At 44.8% G+C, this 17,923-nt stretch overlaps 1 protein-coding gene across 4 annotated transcripts in view; it reads right to left on the bottom strand.

The window, feature by feature from the left end:
• BASP1 (brain abundant membrane attached signal protein 1) overlaps window positions 1–17,577 on the bottom strand; it is a 51,780-nt gene extending 34,203 nt beyond the window's left edge. The window contains exons 1-2 of one of the 4 annotated variants that reach the window (XM_041118326.1): window positions 17,358–17,562; window positions 10,515–10,604 (exon numbers count right to left, since the gene is read on the bottom strand). Coding sequence is in view for 1 of the 4 variants with exons in the window: in XM_041118325.1 (XP_040974259.1) it covers window positions 11,434–11,496 (63 nt within the window). In the remaining 3 variants the exon portion in view is untranslated. Of the gene's footprint in view, window positions 1–10,514; window positions 10,605–11,433; window positions 11,545–17,357 lie in introns of those variants that run through there. The other 3 variants (XM_030042016.2, XM_030042015.1, XM_041118325.1) reach the window with 3 other exon arrangements.
• Between the last annotated feature and the right edge of the window lie 346 nt (window positions 17,578–17,923).

The raw sequence follows: 17,923 nt of genomic DNA, 5'->3' as shown, positions 1-17,923 counted from the left end.
GGGCCAGAAACCTTCCTGAGATCCCAGCTTCACTCCAAATCACCAAGTGCCTTGTTCAGCCTGTTCTCCCTGATGGCTTTTAGCATTTATAGCAGGGATGATAAGCTTAGCCATATACTTGTTATCTCAGTATAACTTACATCGCATTTTTTATGAGCTTAAATTCCTTCGTTCGATGTGAGTTTGTTTTACAGAAAACAGGGGTCGGTGTCCTGTTGCCTGTAACAGACGGAACACCAGTTTGCTGTAAACGGCATTTATGCTGACTATCTGTGCTGAAGGAATGACACTGGACCCATCAACATTTGTATGAAGGATTCAGTCTCTATAGTGCCATTCATTTGTCGAAGTGTGCAAATATAAGGTAGTGGGATCTCCATCATTACTGTCATCTCTCATGGTGCCATTTTCTAATTATTCAGTTATTTAAGGTTGAAGTTAAGAGGGACTGTTGGATTTTACAAGCATTTCTGGAGAGCTATGTGCACAAAAAAGCTTTATAATGAAAGATGAAACTGGTATATTTAACACTGATTCTTTAAATGTTATTTTTATTCAATTTAATTCAATTGAAAAGAATGGAACAAGGATACCTACCACTCCAGGCAATGCAACACTGAAGCACTCAGTTGGAAGGCAGAACTACGGGGCACAGAGCAGTGTAACATACTGGTGCCCACGTTAGTGGAAGCAGTGGGGTAAAATGTATGTGAAATTCTACAAGAGGTGGCTAAACATTCTCACACGGATAAAATTAGCTCCCACAGAGCTTCCTCATGAACGTGGCTATGGTGCTGCTGGGAACAGAGCTAACTCCCGCACTTCTAACGCTACCGACTGCACTACGGACATATTCCCACTTTTATGGCTGCAATATAAATGAGCAGAAAATTGTGGATCTATAGCTGTAGATCTGATGGATTAGGACTGGTCCAACTGTTCTCTGCTTCCAGATAAAATCAGAAAAGAAATTTCCTTGCAGTTGGTTTCTCAAAAATCCCATCAACAGTCCTTTCTTTTTACTGCATTGCCTCAGGACATGGTAGAAAAGATTTCTACGGGAGTTTCGGTAGGCAGGAAGCACCCAGTGAGTTACTGTATGAAAAGACAATATGATAGCTGGGCTTACCTCACAAAATACAGCTTTACACAAGAATAGCGCACGCACTTACCTCACTGACGTGACAAACTGCCTCATGTTTGGCTAACAGTCCTAACTTCCCCTCCCACGAGCAAGAGGTACCATTTTCCTGCAGCCAAATGGCTGACACAGTAGACATAAATACAAAAAACCTGTACAAAATGAAGCTGGGTTTTATAGCCATCTTGTAAGTACACCAAGTGAGAAAATTACACATATTCACACATTACGCTGAGCAGCTATCTACAGGATAAGATATTTCATAAAAAGTTCTAATTTCCTGTTTACAATAGAAAGGATTTCTTAAACCAGCACCAGTGTAGCAATTTGTTATGTGCAACACATTTTGGTTGCTGCTCTACTGATCTAATTCTATCAAGGAGTATAACCTGTAGTCTCCACGACCTGTTTTGTAGTGGGAATCAGGAATTACAGATGAAACGGTCGAGCTAAAAGAGCCTTTCTCTTTTGAAGCAAACTCTGAGTGACTCTTACACTAACAGAAAAAAATAAGAACTCCTTTGAAGAGATTATAAATATGTATTAGGAATTAAAATGTAGTCCCCTTGATTAAAACTCGTGGAAATCCCCCCAACTCCCCCCCGTCAGCATTAAATGAACGTTCAGAAACACTTGAAAGTATGAACCCAAGTTTCCAGTCCAGTCTAATAGTTTTATCATAACAACCTACTCACTATTTTTAATATTCGAATCAAAAGACAACATTAAAGTAAGAATTTAGTGAGCCTTCTGCAGCTCTCTTGCAGTGCCAGGATCACAATATCCCTTGAGAGGCCTGGCTCCTGCCCAAGGCACAGAAGTGTCGGATGCTCCGAGGCATCCCTTTACTCGCCGTACCACTTCACTCACACCTGAGCTTTACACAGCAATCTCCATTCAGGTGTAAACAAAAGGATCACATCATAAACCATAAGGGTTATTGCTTGCTTTTACAGGAATCGAAACAATTTAAGGAGACGAAAAAAAGGAAGCTTAAGATTTGAGTCATCTTCATTTACACAAAATAGATATGGATGTAAGAGACGTAGATGGTCATTAGAGGTCACAGTCTGAGTTAAGTCACTTCTGATTTCCCACACTGGAACTCCCTTGTCAGTTCAGACATACCGTGACCTTTGGGCAGATTTAGCCCTTTGGCACTGAGATAATTCACTTAGTAGATTTTAAACCGAAAAGCATTTTATTGGAAGATTCCACAATTGGTTTTAATCTGCAAAAGTTTGTGCAATTTTTTTTATATTCGATAACGTGATGTTTCCATGTTCTAGTCGTAAGATGTTCTAGTCTTAAACATGTGGGTTTAGATGAAAAACATGCTTAGAAGAATAACATTAAAAATCATTAATATCCTGAAATGAAGGAGTAGTTAGGTGATACAGCTAAGCCAAATTAAATAGCTTGCTGTTTCAAGTGGGCTGGGCCCACTGCCCGCTCCCCTTCCCTTGCAGCTGGTCTGGCTCTTAGCTGAGCCCTGGGCAAGGTGATTCAGCTCACTGAGCTGGGAGAAAAGGAGCCCAGCCAGAAAAAGCAAAGCCAACAGGGGAGAGCGTGCAGCCAGCCCACCCTAAGGAGCTGCTGATTCAGTTCAGCTGTCCTACCTGCACCCTTGAGGTGGAAGGATCTAACACCATAGATGGGATTAGTTCGCAAATAAGGAAAAAACCCACACGGTGTAAAGTAAATTTAAAATTTTCATGCTATGTAATTTCCCTCTAACGTAAAGTAGCGGGACCAGCTCCGTGGTTAAGATACGTGCCAGGCACTTAATTGGCAGTTGGGGACTTGAACATCTTCCCAGAAACTCCTATAAATAAAATACTGCAAAACGGGTAGATATTTAATCTACGAATCCAAACAAAGACACTGGCTTTATACTAGAGCTACATGGTAAAAAACTGTCCAGTCCCCCAAAAGATTGCTATTTATGGCATTTTTATATGAGTTTTCGCACTCAGACAGGCAAAAAATTAGCCACAGGTTTAAGCCCTTTGCTTAAAGGAAGTCACTTCATCTACAAAAGAGCATGTTTCAGCTCTTCTCTGTCCAGTTCAGACCGGAACCTCAGCTTTCAACACCTCGGTGAGCGCTCTGACCAGAGACATTCTCTTGCCAATTGGTAGTTTATATAGCAAAGAGTAGGCAGCTCCATCAGTAGAGGCTGAGACTGACCCAACCAAAACTGGGCAATAGCCTGATGAATATGTTACTCACTTGCTTTGCAGGAGACAAGTCCAATCCCCTAGCAGGAATCAGCAAGAGCAAAAATTTGGATCTTGGCTGTCCACGTGGGTTTCTTATGCACTAAATGATTAGCTAGCTCAAAGTGGGTAAGTCTGTCCTTTTTTTCAGCTAGAAATGAAAACCCGTACGATTACACCTACAGAATTTGAGCTGCAAGAACATTTTCCAGTAGAAAACATTTCATTGAAAGATTCCCAGCCAGATCCACTGTCATGACCAAATCTCAAACCTTTTTAGGACAATCTTTTAAAAAAAGTAAAAGAAAATAAAAATTATAACATCAGAAGTACTCTTCACTTGACTAGAAACCACTGATAGGATTTTATTTAAACTTTCTTCCTACCAGCATTACACTTCCCATTTGGTGAAAAAAATGCAAAGGATGTGGTATTACACACGAAGCTACCAAATCTATTAAAATAAATTCAAATTTCAAATAATTCACCTCATAGTTTTTGCAACAAGTTTTCTTATTGCTGCACATCCTCAGGTTGCTTTACCAATAGGTATGTGATATATGCCTTTCTTTAATTACTACTCATTAGTCCATAGGCTTTGTATTCTATTGCATGCTTTAGGTCTTAAACCTCAGAAATCTATGAACTGTACTCTTTATTAAGCGGCTAGTTACCTTATGGTAGAAAATGGAAATGTTTTTACTATCCCACTGTTGCAGATAGTAGTCTTGAAAGCATACTCTAATCCTGAAATACAAACTTGAGGGTTGATTTTAAAGTTCATGTTTATTTTCATTGGCCTGTCTCTTAAGTAGAAAAGGTTTTTGTAGAAGCACACTAGTCACGCCAGCCATATCTGGTTTATACATGTCAGATATTTCTCTATGACAAATCAGCCCAGCTCCGAACTTTAAACATCAGTATCCACATAATACGTGAAGATAAAAACTATTTTCTAGGGCATATCAACCCTTGAATGAAGTTCCAGCGTGGCCATTTTTAGCGCTTCATCTCGCTTACCTATTGCTTGTACTGCAGAGCTCCATAAGGCAGCTGACAAAACAGGCTTGGCTGGATCACTTGGGAACAGTTTTTACCGAACCAGATTCCCCCCCAAAACCCAGCTGAAGCCAGCTCCGAGGCAGGGGGTTGACTCAAACCCAGCCCCATGACCACCCTAACCCACCATCCCCATTCAATAGGTCCCACGCGGAGATCTACAGCAGAGAAGTAAGAGAGCACTGCCCATTTACGCACTAGATACGCTCCCTACCTACCCTAGTATATATTATTGCATAGCAGCGTGTGCTTGCATAGCCTAGTATATCTAGGACACAGTCCCCCCCCCCCTCACTGCCGTAATTACAAGGTCTGCTGTTTCTCATGTACAGGCCCATGTACTGGAAAAAAAATTCTCTGCTTTACAGACTATTCTGCAGCCCTTTGTGCCAGTTTATATGAGCTTGTTAATAGTAATAAGACCCAATGTCAGAGATTTTGTCTCTGACCAAAATAATCCTAACTTCAGGCATATGTTTTTCTGACCTATCTACTCAACATGAAGACTGCACTGCTGCACACACTTACCTTCTACAGAGTAAAAAGATAAACCTTCTCCCTCTTCAGGCAGTACGAAACTTGCCCTCAACATTGATACTATCCAAATTAACCTACCATTACTTTGTTAAAAGAACCAAGGAGGAAGTCATGAAGAAAAGCAGACAGATGACAGAACACCGGGATTTAATGTTTTGGCAAATGCTTACAGGTTGTGATTGCAAACACGAGCGCTGTTATATCACGTAAGAGCATCAGACCCAATCAGTACTGCCCACCCAACCATCCAAACCACCGTGGAATTCTAGCAGCTCACAGCTCTGCCTTTATTAGTACAACTCAATTAGATTCAAAGCAAATACTCACTGATCAGCGACGTAAATAAAACCAGAATCAAGCCCACAACTCTAGTTCTGCTCCCAAACATGCCTCCCTCATTGAGAGATTCGCTTCAGAGAATGCCAATACACTGTTGTGCATGGCTCAAAATCCGTACGTCGCTGAATAATCTAACAATTAGCAGCTAAACGAAGGTGAGCATTTCCTCATCTCTAATAACACCGAGATATGGGCAGCTAGTCAAGAATCTGGTTCATTAAACAGAAACATACGTACAAATCCTGCAAGCGCTTCTTAAGAGCACAACACTATTCCCAGTAAGCATACACAGAAACTCTATAAATCTCAGGTTGCCCTCAGGTACAAAAAGGTTGACTGATTTCAAACACATAGTCCAAAGTAGCCGCAGCGTGGATAGCCCCTGGTATAGAACCAGGAACTTCGACAGCAGCTGCCCACCTGCACACAAAAGATAGACTGCACAAAGATATTTGTTCAGCTAAACATTAAGTCTATTCAAAACCATTTATGAATACACACCAAGGATTTCTTTAGAAATGAGCCTAATTTATGTCAGGCTTAACCTTCAAAGCTATTGTTATTATGCCATTAAGTTTGAGCAACCATGTGTTGAAAACGTGTGTATAGCCTTTGTTACACAGTTAGATTCTCCACTCATCTGTGGAACAACCCAACAAATGTCTCTGCAGCCTATAGATTAAGTAACAAAAGGCATCCTAGTGCCATACCAATCAGTATTACACAGCGGTCCTCAGCTGCAGTCACAAAATTTCATCCTGAGCTTACAGAGTAAAATTTTCAAACCTACCCACATGACTACAAATCACCATCTTGAAATAAAATTTAGGAAGTGAAAAGCCTCCATCATTTTTGCAAGCTTTACTCCCCTTCTTGTCCCGCAGCCTCAGTTTGAAGAATGGCTTCAAACTTACAGCACATTTCAGGAATTCTGTCCAAAGTGCTATGAGAAATCTCTGTTTAAGAAGCTGTGCTGTTCAGCATCAAGAAATTAAATCTCCTCTTGCCAGCTCTGGAAAAGCCTTACTTGTATATTTCTTTCTAGCATGTACCATGCCCATACAGCATATTAGCAGAGGGTTTACCTTTTGTTCTCTATTTTAACAGAGCTCAGACATACTGCCAATAAATTACTATGCTTGGGAATGATTGTGTTTCAACCAACCTAATTTCTCTGCACTCAAGAACAAGCTCACTCCAAAGGTCGCCCATCTGCCTGGTCCCACAAACCATAGGGCTGGAAGTGACCTCAAGAGAAGTCTAGACAGTCCCTCTTCTTGCCCCAAGGCAGAATGAGTGACATTTAAGTGATCTCTCGCTGGTTACCGTCTTACCTCTTCTTAAAATGATCATTCTCTTCTTTATACTCCACAAAACCAATGTGTTCATTTTTCCCTTTCATAGGTCCTGTTTGATCACTCTCACTGTTTACCACTTGAACGGTATCTCTTTTATGTGGCATATGACCCATGCAAGAAATATCTTTAAACGTTCAATGCATAGTACATGAAAGGAAATTCTTAGATGTCCATTTTAGGACAGTTAAAAGGCAATTTGTTCTATTTTGGTAGCAAATGCTTAGCACAACTAAGAAGTGGACCTCTGTTACTCTTGTTGTCCCTTTCTGGTGAACAAAATCTTCTTTATGGTAATTCTGATCACATATCCTTTATGGTTACCACGTACAGTCTTAGAAATGCCTCCATGGACAAGGAATTTTTACTATGATTTATTCATTTCAAATTATTCAGATTATTTTAACTCAGGTTACTGACAGTCTTCCATCTATTACAGAGCAAAGGGCAAATATTTTCCACATACAATCTAAAGTTACATTTATCTACTCAAAGAGCAGAAATCCCATTTCTTGTGTACAACACAGTTACTTGCTACTCCTTAGTGGCAGAACAGAGAAAGATGCCTCCTTGTTTCCATGAAAGGCTTTAACATGTTTGTTACTTATGAGGTGTATTGTTAACATAAAAAATTATTCCACCATGTTAATTAAGGTGAACTCTGTATTTTTATTTCAGATGAAGGGCAGCTGGGCGATATTCCCGGCTGTGACTCCATAGCTTTGAAATATAGTCTCTTAGGAACCGTGAGCAGATTTAACCACAAATAGCTAAATGTGCCTAGATACATGAAAGTTTTATTTAACTATCTCCCTAGCTAATTAGATCAAGGAACCAGAATCATATGGCTAGATTAATTAAGATAAAACAGGGCATTTGTAATAATTAAGTTAGCTATTTGGTCTCCTTTCCAGTGCAGGGAGTCTACGACCATCATTAGCACAGCAGCCGATGACTGGCCCTTCAGACGGGGTACGCCCCACGGATGCAGACCCACCAAAGCCACTGTGCTTGCACGACGGCACAGAAGGCTCCTGCGGACAGTCTCATTTCATTTCTTTGTTTTGAGAAGACCGAGCGGCCAGAGGAGCTCCTTCCCCGCAGGAGTCCCTGAGGCTGCTCAGAGGAGAGAAGGTTTCCAGAGACGGCAGGGTGAGACAGGCGAAAGATTCAAGCCGGCAACCTGCAGCTCGGAAACAAAACTGGAAAAACGCTGCGAGGAGCACGTAGCAGACCCACAGGCAGACTCCAAAGGTGTTGGGAAGGAAGTTTGGGACCAGGGAGGACTGTGGAAATTTGCTGCAACGCAGAAAACCACTGTGTACTTGAAACCAACATTAGTATTCGAAACTTGCAAGGGCTTATGGGCAGAGATCGGGCTGTGAATAAACCTTTTATCTATTATTTTGGTTCTCTCACCGCTGTAAGTTTTCTCTGTTTAAGGAGTTAATTAACTGAGATGACTAGTTGTACTTCTAATGAAACTAATTTCTTTTGAGTTTTTTGGTCTTCTTTGGGAGCACAGCATACAGGAAATGATCTCAATCAATCCACTTCAGTTCTCTGGCCCCCTACTTGGGGACCCTCCACAGCGACCAAAGGCTATTTTGTGTCTTCACTCTATCTGTAGCCACAAACTCATACTTCAGAAAAAAGGCATATATATTTGCCATCATGAACTTATTTGGCCTGAACAGGGCACTCATCCCGATGGCATTCATAATGAATTTGCACAGCAATCATGTTGTTGTCTCCATCATTTATAGATGTTGTGCTTTATTTGGACACAATGAAAATCTCAAGCAATTAGAAGTGGATCCAAAGAAGGTTTCTCTATGGAAGCAACTCAGGCCAGTATGACTGTGACCGCTACTGGCCTTTGTGCAATATGTAGCCCAGCAAAGCCACAGCTTGACAGACAAGCTTTGTCTATTATAATAGCAAACGTTTCCCCTAAAAGTGTGTTTTGGAAGGTTTTGCAACTCACTAATGTAGTTTAATTATGTTCTTGCAGCAATTTGTTTCATGTCCTACAGGAATCAAACAAATCTAGTTCTTCTTGAAAATAAGACTGACAACGCAAGCTATCACATACAGGTTTTTAGGGTTTGGGGTGGTTTTTTTTTCATTTAGTCAAGTGCCAGTTTTGCTTAAAACTAAACCACCATGTAAAGAGGAAAAAATTCTACTCCCTCTCAGTCAGCAGAAGGAGAAATCACATTAATATTTCTTCAAGTGATAAGAAGGTAAAAGTGTTGAATGCTTTTGGCTGGCAGAGCTCCGAGATTTCCACATTGTTACAGGATTTGCATAAAACTCTGTTTAAGATCAAGTTCTCATGTTGATATCATCTCACTCTAGTGAGCGTCTAGATTTGGGAGTCATATCCATGCAAACAGTTGGGGTATAGTAACATTCATTTCAGAGTTTGGAATTAAAGTTTTGCAATAAGTGGCTCTGTTCTCATATCCCTGCTTTGTACTACACAGGAATGACAGTACACACTTAACCTTATGACATCTTACTGCGTCCTGGATACCTCCTAACGCACATATTACATGTTTAATGTCTGATTAACAAGGTGTTCTCTGAAATAGTTTGAGTTAGTTCACAGCTGAAAATAGGGACTTCTAGAGAGGATAACCAAGGGGAACAGCAACATAACCAGTTGTGATACTCTAATTGAAGCAAATGATCTACAGGGACATGGCAAGGAAGGATACAGAGTCAGAGTTAGCTTGAAGACACCAGGGTTTTTTTTAGTGTGACACATTTAGAAATATGCGCAGAGATAATAAGGTATATCCCAACATGCTAGAATACAAAGTTGATATCAAGAAGTGTATTCAATGGCTTCTTTAATCAGGAGCAAATATGCCAAAGAACTTTGTTTTTTAAGTAGAAAGGAAAAAAAAAAAGCTGCTGAGATAAATATTTCTATTCTCAGACTGTAAATTTACTGCCACTGTTTCACAGCAAACTCCTGGACAGACTTTCTTCCTGAACCACAAATCTGTCAGTGCGGAACTTCCTTCACTCCCTATCACCTCTGTGTTGTAGGCGGTGAGGGACTCGGATATTCAGTCTCTTGCCTCACACGGTCAATAGCTGTGGGGGAGCGTGCAAAGCCAGTTCATTTCCCTCAACACCATCCTCCAGGTATCAACTCTAAGTTAGAGCAGAGATAGCAAGTATTTAAAGACACAATATTTATCCTGCTTCAGGCAAGGGAGATCCATTATATTTGTCATTTGTTGACTGGTATGTTTGGTTTTCTCCATAATGCCTTGGTGACAGCATGGTTTCAAGACATGTTTATAGAAACACCTGTAGCTGATTTGCAGTATAGTTTGAAGCCTCAGTAACAGAAGCTACCTCAGCACTGAAGGCCACTTCCAAGACATTGTGCCGTAGTGGATTGCCAATACAATGTACTGTTCAGTCAGGATTGAGACACCATGAGGAGTGCCACATTGCTCTTGCCATCACCATCAGTAAATTGTTCCTGAATCTGTCAGTCACTGACTCATGCACAGAAGAGGATGACAGCTGAACTTTCAGTGACTGAATAATTATTCTCGTGCTTATAAAAAACTACCATAATATCAGTTTTCTTGAGCTCTTTTGAAGCTTTTATTCAATATTACATGCATGGGAAAAGAGTACACTCGGGTGAGCTATCATATTTCAGTGCACATGGCAGCTCTTACTTAGCTTGGTTCTAAAAGTATTATTCATTAAGGCAATGTCATCAGTTCAAGGCAACTGGATGTAAAGCACACGCCACTATGCAGAAAGCTGAATGTTCCTCTAAATATCACCTAGGGAAACTAGCACTGAGGAAATCATTAAAATGTACAATACCGGTGGAACGTCAGATGGCCACAAGCGGCTTAAAAGGGGTTCTGCTGGTACCTCTGCACTGTGGGATGGTTTTCTTCAAGGTGAAGGTCTCTGAGGGTAGGGAATAAGAAAAGGGAACAGCGTACAGAAACAGAGAACGAATAAATCCATCTCACCAAAATCTTTCCCTGCGAATGATACCAGATCCATCAGAAAGAATTGTCTGCATGGACAACTTGCCACTGTCCTTGAACTCTCACAGTCTACATGCAGCTTTCTAGGGCCAGCAGGATGCTCTTCGCTATGAATGCTGGAGCTATGCAGAGCATGTATGAACCGCAAACAGGGAAAGAGTTTCCACATTTGCTTTAGTCTGCTAATTTAGGCCCTTGAATTATAGGCTATGGGGCTATCCTGAGCACTCGGGTACACTACAGAGGCCTCACGTGCTCCTAGTGAAATCTCCTAGTGAAAAGAACTTACAAACCAACAGTGCGCTCTACTCAGCCTCAAGCAAAGTATGGAATGGAAAAGCCTGGAGAATCTGGCCAGATTTTCATTTTTACGCTCTGGGGAGCTGTTGTCTCCCTTGCTTCACAGGGCTTGTAGATCGGAAAAGGAAAGCAAGAGTCAACAGGCAGCTTTCACCCACTCCTCAGTGAGACCAGCTACTCCCAGCGCAGGCTGTACGTTCACTGGTGCAGAGTTGGCACGCAGGGCCGAGCAATGCTGCTGGAGGAGAACGAGTCCCACTCTCTGAGCCCATCTGGTTCGGAAACCTGTTGGGTAGAGCAGCCAGCACATCTTCCCCATTTGCCTCAGCTTTTGTGGTGATGGCAAGAAACCCAAAAGAGCCGTTTTCACCACCTCAGAGCTCACTGAATTTGCTTCCTCCCACCAGCTCAGCACAGCTAGTAGCAGAAGGCAATCACGCACTTACCAGTGCCGGCCAAAATACAAGCAACAGGAAATTTTGCCTATGAATGGGGAATGCTGAAACCATCCGAGCACCGTACCTAGCCGTGACAGGTTTCACCCTCTCCTTTTCCAGACTCCTAGTTTTATACCACCTCTAGCCTGTTTTGGTTTTGTTTTCCTTCCCCCTGTATGACGTGCTCTACCGCTTTGAGGAAGGATGATTACAGGAAGCTGATGTAGCAATTCTCAGGCTCCGGTCTATCCTGGACAAACAGATGTACCAAAGGGTTTCTCATAGTTTGACTCTCCTGTGTTGATTACGTGTTTGCAACTGGGTTTCCCCTGTTTTCTACATCCTGATTTGCGCTTGGTTTGCACATGCTTTTCTAAGATAGTTAGATGAGAGAGACGCATATCAGTTCTGTTATTGTTGATCCATTCTTGGTTTTGTCTAACTTTGCTTCATTTCTTCTCCATAGTTGAGCAATCATCTTAAATTTGTCTAGCAGATGCACATGTACAGCATCCTGCTATGTGACCACCTTCTACTTCATCCTAAAACAGTTAATAACATCAAGCTGTAATTTTGAATATGAGCCCCTCCTTCACCAACCAATTACCTAAGGAAAACAGTAACCGCAGAAAAGAAATTCACAAACTAAAACCAGGCTCTATCCTTCTGCAGGGGTTATGCTCTACCTCCTATTGAGTATTTAAGGACTACTGAAACAGGAAATGGCCAGCAGCCCCCCCTCATTTTACTATTTGTACAGAAGTGCCTTCCACTTGTCATGTAAAGTCATGATGGCAGAGATTTCTACCTTTAAAATTAATCCTATGGGAAGCTTTGACGTTACAGTTACTTGTCTTATTGCCTGGAGTAGAAGGTTATGCTTCAACATTGCATTCACATCCTCTTCATGCCAATGCGTCAGTACTACAACCACCATCATGACATCATTAGCAAGCATCCATCAGCACACCTTTACGAGCAGCAAAAGGTAGAGTGGTTAAGGCCCAATACTTATTACACAGTCGGTGCTGAATCCTTCGTAAGGACAGCGAGTCTCTATTCAAAATGAAGCTCTTACCATCAGTCCTACGGTTTACATTAACTACCAAGTGTGTGCTGCTCTGAACAACTGCTAGGGCAGCGTACATAAAACTAAATCTTTTGAAAAGACATTCAAATTCCTACAGGGTAAGGAAAAAAAAAATAATATACCAAAAAAATCCCCGGATCAGCAGATCATAATCATATGTGGCACTACTTACCAGGCTAAAATCTAAACTATGCAACATGTGACTAAAAAGCATGTGGCTTTCCCAACACTACAGCACTGGTGAGGTACTTGGCAGCCTATACCCCACAACTCAGATCAACTATAGAGCCTACTTAATTTCTATTCTGCAGAACACAATACCAAACACATCAAAAGAGATCGGCCTCTGATTTATATCCTGAGACAGAAGGTTTTTATTAATAAAACTGTTTCCTCAGAGTTAAATTCCATTAACTATACTTAAGAGGGAATTACTACACATCTTGCTCCCAGGCAAAGCCTGACCATTCCACATGTGTTACAAATCAGTATCTCTTTACATTTATTGGTGTGCTGAAGAAAGTCAAAGGATTTTATTTTCACATTCTGGCAAGTCAGGAATCTTTCATGTTTGAGGAATCGTGTTGCTATCAATCAGTTTCTATTTTAAACGTATGAATTTTCATATCAAATAACCAATTGATACATTTTTATACTAACCGCACGTCTCCATCTTGAAGTAAGAAGCTTAGCTGGCATCACGCTTTTAAGACAGACAGCTGGGAGATAGAAGATGCTGTAGAGAGGACTTTAAAGTCCTTTTCATTCCGCACAAGGTGTTTCCCCCCTTCTTCCCCCTGCATTTTTTTAAATCTTGAAAGCGTTTCCTACTAATGCATGAAACCTCTATTATGCTGCATATGGTTTCTATTTTCAAGTCCCTAATGCTTTCAGGAATTTCTTTGATTTCTCTAGTTGTTACCTCATTCTTGTCATTCCTGATTGACACAGCAGAAACAACCCGAGCCCCTCCTAAGTTTTCTTCCTTTAGTTATGAAGCTGTCTCAATGCATCTGTACAGTACTTCAAAATGGCCTGCCTTTACTACCCTCGTAGGAGAGAAGGTAGGGCCTTGAATGTTGGCTGATAACTCTTCGTTATATTTGAATAGCATCCAGTTTTCTTACTTGAAGAACTCAGATTTTAGCCACTAAATTTACAGTGCACCCAAGGACACTACATTTACACCTACAGACCTAAATCAAGACCTGGGATTTGTGCACATATGCGTACATACAAATGTAGCATCCTCTTCTTGCAGATGGAGGGGGGAAAAAAAAAAAAAAAAAGGAATATTCTGAAATTCTTGCTTTCAAAATTGGTGCAAAATCAGCTTTCAATGGCAAGCTTCCAAATAATTAGTAGCTCAATGGTAGCTGAATGCCTGAAAATGTAGCCGCGCAGAAGTCTCCCAAGACTTCATGGGAAGGCCTGTTTCTGCCCTGCAACCGACTTCTGTCCCTCAGCATACCCCATGGGGGCATGGGTGGATGCCTGCACAAGGGAAGAATTTCGCATTGCTCAGACAGAAGCCGTCCTGTACACAGGAGGCTCTGCCGAAGGACTTCATGGTTCACTGCATGGGGCAAAGCTACCAGCGGAACACAGCACAAACACAAGAAGATTCACTGGGAAAATACAATTTATTCCAGAGACTTGACATTGAAAGATCAAAATACTTAAGGACTAGACATAGCTCTAGAGACGGTTCTGAAATTGTGGAGCGTGCACACTCTATAATCTCAGGGGAAGGGTATGCTCCAAAGGTGTGCCACTGTCTGGAATAGATCAACCTTTTATCTCCAGGTTGCTTCAGTGGGTGTTGCATTTCAAATGCAAAGAAGCATGGAAAAAGAGGGGGGAAAAAAAGAAAAAGAAAAAAAAAGCACCTGATCGTTGTTCATGCAATAACTGGAGGAGTAATTTTACCAGTTTTACCTTTTAATGTTGATTTTATTTTAACTGGATATGATAAGCTCAGAGGTTCATATAAACAGAAGAAAACGCTGCGTGATTGCTTTTTGGCAGCTACGTACAATTTCCCCGAATTACACAATCAGCTATTTCATACACGAAGCATACAAGAATAGGCAGAGCCACCACAAATTTCCCATCACTTTGGGTGTATTCCATCCACAGACCAGAGTTGGCGCTCTCCAGTGAAACTAAGCCAGACAAAAAGAAAATATTCACTGCATACAATCCAGTAGGTAGGAAGATCACAAAGCAAAGCTTCTCCCTCATATGAGGAAGTTCTGCGAGACAACGAGTAGAGACAGCAAGTGCACAAACCTTTGGCCATGCCCTTACTTCTTCCCTCCCTTCCCTAAAGCTCGGAGGGTCTGCCCAAAATTCTCAGAAACGCCCTGAATACAAAAGGATTGTGCGGGTCAAGGTATCTCCGCTGGAGACGGCGGTAGCAGCAGATGCCGCATCTTCCCCCGGTGCGGCACTCCCACCCCACGCTCGCACTGCTCCCCTGCTTCACGGGGAACAGCTACGCTGGGGAAAAAAACCCTCGGTGTTCAAAGCCTGGCCACCGGACTACCGTTGTTGCCTGGCGAGCCGAGAGGGCACGTTAAGACAGATTTTAGGGCTCTGATGGCAGCACTTCTTCCGAAGGGACCTTAACTGAAAACACTGGAAATACCCAATAATCACGACGTGAGGGGCCTTGGGGTGTATGTTTTCCAGCGGATGTTCCTCACCCTAGAGGGGAAGGAATAAAACCCACTGCCATCCTCTCTTTAGGAGCCCACTTGCAGTACTCTTTTGTCACCTTTAAGTCCAGCTGGACAAACACCCCAGTCGTCTCTGTTCAGAAACCAACAGTCACTGGCTTACAAAATTATCCATTTCCAACAGGCTTAAGCACGCTCACCCTAAGGAGAAACATGCATCCTCGGTTTGGACAAGAGCATCTGCTGGGAAGGAAAAGGGGCGGAGGAGGAGGAACGAGCACCGATGCCAGCAGCGAGATGCAACAATTCGAACAAAAGAGATTTCAAGATGTCGCACCAACGCGCACACAAAAAAATTTAAAAAAAAAAAAAAATTTTTTTTTTAAAAAATCTTCCTCTTGAAAGACTGCATCCCCTGGGCCGAGGGAGATGCTTCAGCAGAGCACGAGTGTCCCGTGTGTGTCCCCCCCCACCCAAGACGGAGCCCGGCAGCAGGCGCGTCCCCGCGGCGTGGCGGATTCCCACGGCACCCGCGTCCCCTCCCTGACCCGAAGGACCCACGGACCCGCAGGCCGTTCCCGCGCTGCTGTAGAGCCCCCCCCCTTGCTTTTTCCGCACCGCCCCCCCAGGACTGCTTTTTCCCCCTTCAAAAAACGCCCCATTTTGCCTCAGCGAGGCGACGGGGGGTGTCCACTGGCAGATACCAAAGCTAAGCCGGGCGCAGCGCGGGCTCCGGAAGGTCTCGGCGTGCCCGGGCAAGGCCGGGGGCGAGGGGGGGTGTGAGGGGTGAGAGGGGAGCGGCGTCCCGGGGGTCGCAGCGGCGCCTTTGTTCCGCCGCCCCATCCCCGCCCCCGCCTCCGCGCATGCGCGGGGCAGAGACAAAGGCGCGGGCAGGGGCGTCTCTCACACAACGCCCCCCCCCCACACACACACACTCTCTCCTCACGCCGCACCGCGCCCTCGGCCCCCGCGGGGCGCCCACCCGGCCTGACAGGAGGGTGCGTGGGGGGGGTGTCCCGGGTGGGGGTCCCCTTCTCCCGCCTGAGGCGGGCGCGGGGAAAGTCCCTCGCGGGAGGCGCGTTGGCAAAGGCACGCGTGTGCGTGGGGGCACGGCGAGGCGGGTGGGGAGGAGGAAGATAAAAAAGGTCGTGGGGCGGGTGGGGGGGGATCTGTGGGGAGGGGGGGGCGGCGTTCGATGAATATTCATGAGGCAGGCGCGGTGAGGGGAGCAGCGGCCGTCCCTGTCTTTTTTGACGGCCGGTTCGTAGCCCCCGCCCGGGCGGGATTCGGGTAACCGACACCCCCCCCCCCCAAAAAAAAAAAAAAAACCAAACCCCAAACCCTTGGCATAACGCCCCGCCAAAAAGCAGGGATCGGAATCGCCGCCGCGTCCACGCACACGCGTGACCGCGAAGGCAGCGCCGCTCCTTCACCGAGAACAATCGCGCTGTTGCTCAGCCCCGCTCCTCCGCACGCCGGCCCCGCCCGCACCCCCCCCCTCCACCCGCAGCCCGGCACCGGGAGCCGAGCCCCGCCGAACCCCCACGCAACCCGCCTGCACCCCCCCACACACGTTCCCCCCACGTTCCCCCTTCCCCGGCGCCTCCCTGCACCACCGCCCCCCCCCCCCATCCTCCTAGCGCGGTGCGTTTTCTTCTCCCAGCGCTTCATTTCATGGAGAGGTTTGGGGGTCTTTTGGGGGGTTGGTTTTGTTGGTTTGGGTTTTGGGTTTTTTTTTAATTACTATTTTTTTTTCTTTAAGCAGGCTCCTTTTGGAAACAGGCTCAAGGCACCGACAAGAAATTGGGCATAAATCACTATTATCCCCACCACACCCACCGCTACCCCCCCCCCCCCCCCCCCCCAAGAAAGGCTTATCGGGCATTTAAATTTCACGAAATAGCCCTTCAGTCCATTTTGTGCCTCGAATCCGCTCCGGGGCTGTCTCCCTCTCGAGGAATCGAGCTCCCCGCAGCGATATTCCTAAAAACGTGCCCAATCTCCTCCGCTCTCCCCACTCTTTCCCATTCAAACCCCCGGTCTCCTCTCCCCACATCCCAAACACCACGGGGATGGGGGGGGGGGGGGGGGGAACGATCAAAATCGCAAAGCTCTCGAGATCTGCTATATAAATACCATAAGCGAGATATACCGCTCCTTACCTTTTTATGGTTTTCCTCTCTCCCCCTCTGTGTATTTCTGTGCTGGGGGTGTCACAAAGAGAGTCCGAGGTAGCCCCCCCCAGAGCCCGCTCGCCTTGCTGGCAGCGCTGTGCCTCTCCCCTGCTCGCTCGCCGGGACTGGAGTGACTGGTGCCTGCTGGAGCAATGCCGCCGCTACCGCGGCTGCTGCCTCTGCATTTCTCACTCTCTCTCCCCCTCCCTCTTTCCCTCCCCCCCCCCCCACCCCCCCCCCCTTTTCTCTGTGACAGTCTGTGGGCAGTTCAAAAGCCACACGCGCTTTATTTATTTATTTTGCAGGCGGGAGATGCGCTGCGCGCCTTTTGCGCTTAGGGGGCGCGCAGACCCAAGGGTTTAAAGATAAGCTTGGCACGCTGGGGGGGGGGGGGGGGGGACTTGCGCGGAGGTCCGCAAACGCACCTTGCAACCTTACCCCCCCCCCCCCAAAAAAAAAAAAAAAAAAATTTAGGGAGGATGGCGGCGAGGAGCGAACGGGGAGCTGGAAGGGAGAAGCCAGCCAGCCTTCCCGCCCCGTGGCGGGGGTGGTTG

Source organism: Aquila chrysaetos, chromosome 18 (assembly GCF_900496995.4).
Source record: "Aquila chrysaetos chrysaetos chromosome 18, bAquChr1.4, whole genome shotgun sequence".
NCBI classification, from domain to species: domain Eukaryota; kingdom Metazoa; phylum Chordata; class Aves; order Accipitriformes; family Accipitridae; genus Aquila; species Aquila chrysaetos.
The sequence above is the reverse complement of the archived record's forward strand: the minus strand, read 5'-3'. Positions and strand labels throughout refer to the sequence as shown.